Below are 9,561 nucleotides of genomic sequence, written 5' to 3'. Positions count from 1 at the left end.
CTTGATGCTCGGCATTGACTCGATCCCGTCCGAGCCTTCGCTTCGTCCTCTGTACTTCGAACAGCGTCTTGGTTTTTCATTGCAGTTGACGAGGTTTTGTTGGATTCTTTTTGGCACTAATCTTATTCCAAGCCAAGGGAAGAAATATGCTGTCCAAAAAAAAAAATCTTGTTTCCTCCAATCATTTCTGACCAGGCATGCGACAGACACACCTGGGAGCAGTTTTAAATGATGGCCGCCCGCATAAAATGTCTTCTTCGCTTTTTTACGTGCACTGGGAAAACGCTGATGTTCTGGCTCGAGGGATGGGACCCCAGTAGACAGACGCTAGGGGGAGCGAGGAGGAGGAAGACGAAGAGGGGGAGGAGAGAGGAGGGAGGCGTTTGGCTCCTGGTCGACGGCGGGAGAGGTTGCTGACGAAACAGCCGTCTGGCCCTTTAAATCACCAATAGCGCATTCCGAGGTGAGTTGGGCCACATTAATCGCTCCTTTTATGATCACGATTTCGATTGCCGGTATTTTCCCCACGTATGTGCACGCGCAGCCTGACTCAAGTACCGATTGCGCGGCCGGCCTTCCGCCCCCCCCCCCACCACCTCCATCCCCTGTCCCTAGCAGCGGAGGCGGACTCCATCTGTGTCACGAAGCCGGATTTCCCAGCCCATCGCCGGCTCGGAGAGACCGCTGCCGCCGGTGTTGGACTCTGGCTGACTGGAAGATTTGTTTTTTTTTTTTTTTTTTTTTTTTTTTTTGCTTACCCAACCGGACTGCTCACACAAGTAGGTCCATTTGCAGAATATCTTAACATGAAAGCATGTGGCCATTGTGGCTTTTATATGTCTGACTACAACCCCCATCCTCCTCCTCACCCCCCCCCCCCACACACACACACACCTTCTCATCTTAGCTAAGTGACACCCATCAAGGCCTGTTGCGCCCTCCCCCCCCATCCAACCCTCACTTCGTGTTAGCGTAAACGTGTGTATGCGTGGGTATGTGTTGTGTGTGCGCGTGTGTGTGTGAGGGCGTTTGTGTGAACATCCGAAAAGGGACACGCTGTTCCAAGCGTCCAAACCCCCGCATTGTGCTTCTCGTGCACTGGCCTGCATGCGTGTGCACCGTGCACGTCGGTTCCGAAGCGGAGGCCCGTTTGGATCGATACACGATTGATGCATAGAGCGGCGTGTGCGCGTGCGCACGCGCGCGCAACGGTGGTTGATCAGCGTCAGCTTTTTCCACAAATCGTATTGGTTGTGTGCGTGTGCGCGCGCCGGCGTGCGTGCGCGCGCGTGTATGCGCGTGTGTTGCTTGCACTCCCCGATCTCGACCAATTCATGCAAGCACAAGAGAAAGTTTGCGGGGGGCGATCAACAGGCTGAACACATGAATGATGATAGCCAGCCATGCAATCAAATATTCATATTGATAACGAAAAAAACGATTTAAATGGTAAGATATTTATCGTTTCAATTCATGTAAAACTATATCAAAAGTATCGATCATGATTAAACAGTACATTTTGTCTGCATTTTTCTGGACTTGTTTTATTTAATCAATAATCCTGTTAAACAGTAAATATAAAAAAAAATGAACACCGGTTAGAACTATTTGAAGTTTTAACTCAATTGCATGATTATGTATTGTATTAAAAAAGTTACATTTTTTGCAAATTACATCAAGCAAATTTCCCTCCATGTAAATGACCTTATACAGATGATTTTACAATATTGTATTTTAAAAAAAAAAAACTGTAACACCGGTTTTATTTGGATATATTTTTGGCCATGTAGTTTTAGATCATAAAATATATCATTTTTTACATGACATTGCTCAAAGATGTTTACATTTTGGGCAACCGTGTTCAAGCGTGACAAAGCAAGCAAGTTGTTTGCTCCACAACAATTTGTTGACTTGTTTTAGCTTCGATCTTTAAGTTGGGGATGACAATACAAGAGACAATTAGTTCTGTCAACTCATTTCTCTGTTCTTTGTGAAATGCGGACAAGCCAATTTTCACAACAGCAAAACTTCAAATATTTCGGTTGAATTGCTCAACCTTGAAATTTTGAGTTCACCCAACTTTTTTTTTTTTTAAACAGTGTCACCAATTAAGATTGGAATGATGCTAATACCTCATGTCACAATTTCTCTCTCTCTCTCCCTCTCTCACTGTCTCTCTCTCTCTCTCTCTCTCTCTCATGATTAAAAAAGCCAGCCCACACTTTACGAGTGGAGTAATTAAACTGGATTCTCCCGAGCCAAGAGGGTGACGATCCGAGTGAGAAAGGACACACTGAGCACGCCTGGAGGAAATGTGATTGGTTGCACAACATCCAAAGTGTGCGACCGCTGGGTTACTAAATTGGGCAATGCCTCTTTTCGCTGACACTTCCACTGTTCTTGCAGGAGGACGTCAATGTGAGCCCATCTGTCGTGACCCGCTCTCACTGATCTCCTACCCCGCCTTCATCCAACTCCTGCCTGACATTATTTGGGTAACCAGCATTGACTCGCTGCCTGCATTTGGGGCTGTTTTGATGCATTTTAGATTGAATGCAGAGTGAAAATATTCATGGCTGTAAATACACTCAACTGCCATAAATAGTGAAAATCTGCCTCATATTGACGGCCAGCCGCAAACTGTTTGTAATTTCCTATAGATGCCACAAGATGGCAGCAAATGACCACTCGCATCTCATGAAACTTCTCAACCCACTTTAAATTGTTTCCTCAGTGCAAAGATACCGCCAGAGGGCGCATAAAGTTTAACAGCAAATCGGTCCGTTTGTGTTTTTTTTGCGAATAAGCGATGAAAGGTTGTTGGGGGTGGGGGGATAATAAGTTTAATGGAATACCGGTACTCTAAATTGTCCCGATGGATGGATGGATATCAATGTTTGCTGTTCGAGGCGCTTGTATTGCATTGCCCTTTGGTAACCTCACAGAGGCACTACAACGCCATCTATAATAACGTAAGATGAGGGGTTCGTTGTTTTTAATGGATGGCTCTACTTTACGAACGGCAAAAGGAGAGATGGATTCCGTTTAAACGCAGCTTTATTGAAAAGAGGAAAAAAAAGGTCGTCTGCACCGCAGCATGATCGAGGACACACTCCTCGGCAACTAAAATCACTTCCTGGTTTCCCTTACTCCAACAGCCAATCAGAATCTATCAACATAAAAACGTGCTAAGCAATGATTAAACAACAGAATGCAATTTAGATAATCGTAACATGAAATAATATGATGTTCAAACATAAAATTAGTAATATAACATAAGCTTACAATAACACAAGAAGTTTCAGAAGACGAACGTTTTTGGGACAGCTCTTCTATTGGATGCCTTTAGCTAGCCACTGAGTGTACATGGCGGATTTGTTTCATTTACAAAATCTCTCTCTTTCTTTGAAGCAGTTTTCTGCAGTTTTGGTGCATTCTGATGGATAAGTATGTCCACCACTAATAATATCGCCCAGGCCAGGAAACTGGTGGAGCAGCTGAGGATCGAAGCGGGCATTGAGCGGATTAAGGTACTGCTTAGATTTTTTTTTTTTTTAAACAGTGTACCAATGTAGCACATTTGCAAATAGTGAAAATTCACAAATAATTGATGTCCTGTCCCTAAATGGGTTTGTAATTGTGTAGAAGTGACACAAGATGGCAGCAAACCATTTAAAGTGGAGAGGATAATCAAACATCAACACCATCCATTTAGCCTTGACGCAATCCTAAATCCATGGGTGATAAATAACTGCACTCAGTAGCTAAGTTTTTCAACACAAATCACTTCCACATGAGGCTGAACAATAGAATTAGCTCGTATGCTAACCTAAATAACATGTTAGCGCAAACTAACTTGGCACTTGGGCAAACAAATATGCGCGCTAGCAATTTACACAAACGGTATGAACACGATTCAAAGACAGTTTGATTTTAAATATATGGATTATCGCAGATATTGCTGTATTGTGGTATTAGTGACACCTAATCCACTCTTCCTTCTTTCTCATCCACCATCTCTTATCATATCCTCCTCCATCCCCTGCGTCATTGCGCCCCCACCACCCCCCACCCCCTACCTGTCAGGTGTCCAAAGCGGCCGCCGACCTGATGAGCTACTGCGAGCAGCATGCTCGTAGCGACCCGCTGCTGGTCGGCGTTCCCACCTCCGAAAACCCTTTTAAGGACAAGAAGCCCTGCATCATCCTATAGCTGCGCTCCACACACACGCACACACTTACACGCATACACACAAACACACATACACACTCCTGAAACAGCCTCTCTGGAAAAGCGCCATAATCTGCGGTCGGAGTCAAGATGGAGGTGGGGAGAGTGGTGGAGGGTGTGTGTGTGTGTGGGGGGGGGGGGGAATCTCGGTAATGATGGTGTTCTTATTTCTGATCAGAGTGGTTGAGATCCGTGTGAGCCAAGGTGCTTTGGTCTAATTTTCACATCATGCTGGTCACCTCTCAACAAGTGTCATCTTAACTTGAAGGGGACGCATTTATTTTGGGGGTGGAGCCAAGGATTGAGGCGCAGGGACATGGGGACAGACGGAAGGTTTAACTTGATGTACATTGTTGATGTTTCGTCTTCATTAAGATGGACGTACAACATATACGAGCTGGCGTTTTCTTATTTGTTTCCGTAACGCTGTCCTGTGTACAAAGTAGCCACAGAATAGGGGTACAAAGCTGGCGGGATCATTTTCCGCCTTTTGGAGGTAGCATCAGAAGCCCCTTTCATATTGCTGGCAACGTAGTCGACCCATCCATTTCCCGTCTTTTGAACAGAAGCGCCCCTTCCACGTTGCCCATCAAAGCTGGCCTCTTGAAACATGAGGCACGATACAAATGTTACGATTTTGAAATGGAACAATTCGGTTTAATTCATTAGGAATCGATTCGATTTGGCGATGTGATATGGCAGTAAGTTTCATCATGCTTCTTCATCTGACACGACAACGTAAAAGCTCTCCAAAACCCAAACCACCCAAGTTAATTAAAAAGAAAAAACTAATTACGAGCAGTGTCAAATAGATTGAAAAGCGATTAAATACATTAAAGACGATTCGTTATGTATCTCAATACAAGAGGTATAACTGAAATAGATTTTGATTTCTTGTTCGTCGGGTTTGAAACATGGTAAATCCGGACAATGTATGCCCACCATTCGATGAACCAACCCTGATGTAAACGTAACAAATTCCCGCCGAAAAAAACCCCAGCAAGTTCCTGCTTCTTGTTCGTCTTGATTTTAATGCAACAAATAAGAATGCTGCTTCCTTTGCGTTGATTGTTAAAAAAAAGGAAACAAATGAAAGTGAAGAGAAAGACAAAAAACTGTACAAACTTTCTTTCATCTCTGTGACCAGTAGCCCCTCTCTCACCGCTTTGTCAAAGTTTGGTTTTTCCATATCTTTTCCTTGCGTCGCTCCATGTGTGAAAGGTAGCGAAAGAACGGGGATACATAGTGGACCCTCCTTGTTTTTTGTTTTTTTTTAAAGCTGTGGACGTAGTATCAGAAGCCCCTCTCACACTACCCATCAAGCCGACTTTTTCTCTGGTCGTTGTGCTGTGTGAAAGATAGTGACAGAATGGGGATGTGAAGTGGCCTCATATTTTTGATTTGAACCATCTCGATTCTGTCAGTTAGTCAGGCTGCGGTGGCGGCCATCTTACATGCCAAGCATTCTGATTGGCCCATTGTCAGTCTGCGTCCTCGTCGTGCCTGTGTGTGTGAAAAACGTACATTTCATACTTTTCATATCAAAACATCCCGGAATCCGCCATTCTTGTTATTGGGGGGTGGGGGGGGGTGGTTATTTTTATTGCCTTGATGATTGCAAGGAACATCTACTTTTTGGGGGGTGTTTCTCTGATGTGCCATACATACACAAGTCATGTTTTTTCTCTCACACTGTTAATATTTTGTGGATATTTGTTGTCGAAGAAAAAAAAGATATTGACAGGTAGATAACAATAAAAAGATGATATAACAGACATGCTCATCTGTTGTCTTTTTTTTTTGTGTGATTTTTTTTTTTTTTGGTGCTCAGATCCTGCAGTTGTCGCTGTTTTTCTTCAAATCAGAGCCCGACAATAAATGTTAAATACCATATTTTGATCTTTAACGAGGATTTTTCCCCCCCAAATGCAGGAAGTCAGACATACGGGGACTTTCACTCATTCGCGGGCCGGCCTGGTCTCCTCGACCCGTGAATAGCGGGGGTGAATTGAATAGCAGTTCAGTGGAAAAATATTGGGATTTTGTTTGCTAAACAGGGATGATTTGTGGAAAATATTATGCCAAGCATCTCCTTAGTCCTTTAAAAGTTTTCAAAGCGGCCTCAACCAATCCGTTTCCCAGGCTTCCACGTCCTCCTCGTGTGGCGTGAACCAGCAGTGCCCAAGGTTGGGGGGGGGGGGTATGGCAGCGGGAAAATTTGTGTACGTTATTAATAGTCTATATTTTTGTGTTAGTGTACACTGCACCCCAAGCATCCTATCAGTTTCACTTAAACAAAAAAAAAAAGAAGAGAAAAATAAAATAAAAAGCAGGTCACCTGTAACCTACAGATGACCTGTAACACCGGAAGTTGTTAGCAGTTAGCAGTCTGCAATTGTAGCTAGCGATCAGGGCTATTGAAATCCATCACTTTTTTTTTTCTTTATTCGCATTCAAAGTTTGTGCCGGATGCAATTCGCTGATGGCATTGGCAAAAAAAATAATGGCCAGGGGAAGCATTTAAAAACTGTACACGTGAGCTACGACAGTGATGTTTCTGCACATCATACGCAGCTAAAGTGTCTCGCTGCCTCCATTTCAGTTCTCCCACACTAAGGTAGGCAGTAATTTTCTCACAACAAACTCTTGTATCTACTTTAGTTTTTTGTTTCGTTCAAGCCTATGTGTGTGTGTGTGGGGGGGGTGTTCGTGCGGTAACGGGAGGTTGGCTGTTCGAAAATAGATCTCCGGTAAAAAAATAAATAAATAAATAAATAAAGGTTGGGGCACTCTTGGTGTAAACAACCCGAGTACGTCCATGTGCCTCGGTGTGTTCTCCTGCTCTCCCACCCTGTCAGAAAACGTGAGCGGCGCATACGGGAGGAGTGAAGAGGGGAAGATTCCGGGTTGGAGAAGGGAGGGTGTGAGGGCATTCATGATCATGTGCAAGATAGCAGTCATGCCCCGAGCGGTTGGCAAGATGCATCTGCAGGTTTCAGTATCGAAAGCATAAACTGATCTGTGCATTGGCTGCTTTGCCTGTTTGGCAGTTTCAGTGGCAATTTAGCTCCGTGGGAAACCTTTAAAGCTTGACTTTTGACTGCCAGAAACTTTTGACATTTTGACATTAGTATGCAAGTTGTATTCACCGAAGTCTTTTGTGACTCGACTGCTATATTTTGCCATAAAAACCATTTGGTAAAATGCTGCATTTTATTACTTATCTGCTACAGTTTATTTGTTTTTTAATAAGAGGTTTTTAATCGCAAAATATTGCATCTTGGTGCCAAAACGGAACGTTATTTCATGGGGGGAAAAAAATAGAACACTGTGAAAAAATACAGCATTTTCTGTGGGAAATATGGCTTTGCAATTGTAGATTCAGACAACTAACTAAAGACATTCGTGAGAAACGATAGGAAGGAAAACTATGGAAAGAAAATCTTTTTTATGGTCAATTAAACTGACAAGTCATTGCGGGAAGGGATTTACACGTGTTGTACAACTTCCTGCTCAATCTGAAACCTCGAGAGCGTCGAGCCCATATGAAAATACTGTAAATAATTTATTTGAGTCAAATAACAACAGGCAGCAACATCGTTACAGTACATTTCTCTTTCACACTCCTGGATGTTGAAGGCACCGAAGCAAACAGCAGAATACTAAATTGAACTTTCAGTTCTTGTGTGCGTCAAAGCACACGGGATTGCTGCGCCTTTGCCACATTCCTGTCTCGCTTCTCAGAAACGCGCACCGGGCAGGGCCGGGCCCGCGCCGGCTCCTCGGCAAAGCGGGCCTTGGTGTGGAAATTCCTCCAGTCCAGCTTTGTCATGTGTCCCGAGTTCCAGCCTCACGCTTGTTTGTGTGTGCGGGCTCAAAGTTCATCTGGGAGCGAAGCAGCACACTTCCACCGTGTTTTTTTTTTTTTTCCCCCCCTTCAGCGATCCTGCAAGACCAGCTCGGGGACCCATTGGTCCACGCGGAGGCTCTCCTGGCAGTAGATGCCAACTTCCCGGAGACGGCAGTGGTCAGCCTGGGGGTTCTGCTGGACAGAAAACGCAATATAATATACGAAACACGAAATGGTGGGGAGTTCTCTGCTGGCTAAAAATACCAATTTGTGACAAAACAGAATTTGTATGGTAAAGAATAGAAGTTTGGTGTTATAATGCATCACCTTGTAATAACATTTGTGTGGAAAAATAAAGCCATCTGGAACAACATTTTCTATCGAGAAAGCGGTTTTGCGGAAAATCAAGCAATTGCCATTTGTGACCAAATACTAGGATGGAAAAAAAAAAGAAGACATTTCGTGGCAAATTTACAGAAGCGTGGAGCTCCCAATGTGGAGGACACATTTTTAACTAGCAAACTCGTTAGGACATCTTTGCAAATGCATTGGGAGATATTTAAATTATGGTCCAACGTATTTGCAAATACCTTCCTCCAGATTTACAACATACATTTTAATGTACTTGCAAATACGTTTGAATGTACTTGTAGGGTAAATGCAGCGTACTTTCCCCATAATGCCCCCCCCGGGGGGGGGGGGGTTATAGGGAAATATATCCCGGTCCAACGATTTCCTTTCAAATTGCATGAACTTGCAATGCAAATGATCTACTTCCCGAATTTCTAATTTGTAGTTCCTGATCAATCAGGCCCCAATTTGAACTGCAACGCGTCTCGGTAACATGTCGGTGGTCATACCGTGACCAGCATGCAGTGTATGTCTCCGTCCTGGCGCCGGTTGTCTTCGTCGTCGTCGTTGTCGTCCACGCTGGCGAGCAGCCGGCGTAGTCGCGGTACGCCGGACACGCGCAGGATGGTGATGCCGCTGTCGCAGCAGAACGACTGCAGTAGCGTGAAGTGGATTTGCAGAGCCACGTCCGCCTCGTCGCCATCGGCGGCCAGCACGCACAGGACCACGCTGTCCGGATCCCTGGAAGAGGGAAAAGATGAAGGCGAGGTTCATCGTCGTTGCGTCTCAGGTTGCAAAATTGCGAGAATTTTCAAAGTTGGAAACATGCCGTTGTCATTAACAGGAACAACAAGGCATAACCACAAGTATACGGCAAGGTTATTACAGTTAACAAAAACTAACAAAACAAATGAAACTAAAATTGAGGTGTGGGGGCGGGGGGGAATCAAAAATGCTTTCAAAAAACTAAACTAAGTGAAAGTATATATCTTAACGTTTGTAGAAATGAAAGCCCGTATCTCACTGATCTGTGAGTGTGTACCTTGCAAATGTTGTTTTTTTTCGACAGTGTTCCTAAAATGTTGCAAACGGGTCTCATATATATATATATATATATATATATATATATA

General features: G+C 44.1%; 2 protein-coding genes and 1 long non-coding RNA gene across 6 annotated transcripts in view; 2 read left to right on the top strand and 1 right to left on the bottom strand.

Moving 5' to 3' along the window:
* The first annotated feature begins 347 nt into the window (after window positions 1-347).
* Window positions 348-5,337, top strand: gng7 (guanine nucleotide binding protein (G protein), gamma 7). Of its 3 annotated transcripts, none has more exons than XM_019872685.1 (6): window positions 349-463; window positions 619-779; window positions 2,212-2,314; window positions 2,407-2,495; window positions 3,415-3,530; window positions 4,087-5,337. In XM_019872685.1, exons 5-6 carry the CDS (start codon window positions 3,450-3,452, stop codon window positions 4,210-4,212), a joined length of 207 nt encoding a protein of 68 aa, XP_019728244.1. In that variant the 5' UTR covers window positions 349-463; window positions 619-779; window positions 2,212-2,314; window positions 2,407-2,495; window positions 3,415-3,449; the 3' UTR covers window positions 4,213-5,337. The 3 variants fall into 3 exon arrangements, with proteins under 3 accessions (XP_019728245.1, XP_019728244.1, XP_019728246.1); XM_019872687.1 differs by having other exon boundaries at window positions 616-779; XM_019872686.1 differs by having other exon boundaries at window positions 348-779; window positions 3,412-3,530.
* A 1,272-nt stretch (window positions 5,338-6,609) lies between these two features.
* LOC109517453 (uncharacterized) lies at window positions 6,610-8,270 on the top strand. Its single transcript, XR_002168545.1, has 2 exons — window positions 6,610-6,847; window positions 8,172-8,270. It is a non-coding gene; the product is annotated as an uncharacterized LOC109517453 (long non-coding RNA).
* gadd45bb (growth arrest and DNA-damage-inducible, beta b) overlaps window positions 7,773-9,561 on the bottom strand; it is a 5,062-nt gene continuing 3,273 nt past the window's right edge. For both annotated transcript variants that reach the window (XM_019872634.1, XM_019872635.1), the window contains 2 exons: window positions 8,941-9,172; window positions 7,773-8,272 (listed from right to left, as the gene is read on the bottom strand). In XM_019872634.1, coding sequence (XP_019728193.1) covers window positions 8,168-8,272; window positions 8,941-9,172 — 337 coding nt within the window. In that variant the 3' untranslated portion in view covers window positions 7,773-8,167. The remainder of the gene's footprint in view (window positions 8,273-8,940; window positions 9,173-9,561) is intronic.

This window comes from Hippocampus comes, unplaced genomic scaffold (assembly GCF_001891065.2).
Source record: "Hippocampus comes isolate QL1 unplaced genomic scaffold, H_comes_QL1_v1.1 scaffold92, whole genome shotgun sequence".
NCBI classification, from domain to species: Eukaryota; Metazoa; Chordata; class Actinopteri; order Syngnathiformes; family Syngnathidae; genus Hippocampus; species Hippocampus comes.
This window is presented reverse-complemented; position numbering and strand designations above follow the sequence as displayed.

Coding starts and splice junctions, on each gene's coding strand:
- gng7 (XM_019872686.1), top strand. CDS start 3,450: ATGTCCACCACTAATAATATCGCCCAGGCCAGGAAACTGGTGGAGCAG. Junction 3,531..4,086: donor CGGGCATTGAGCGGATTAAG/GTACTGCTTAGA, acceptor CCTACCTGTCAG/GTGTCCAAAGCGGCCGCCGA.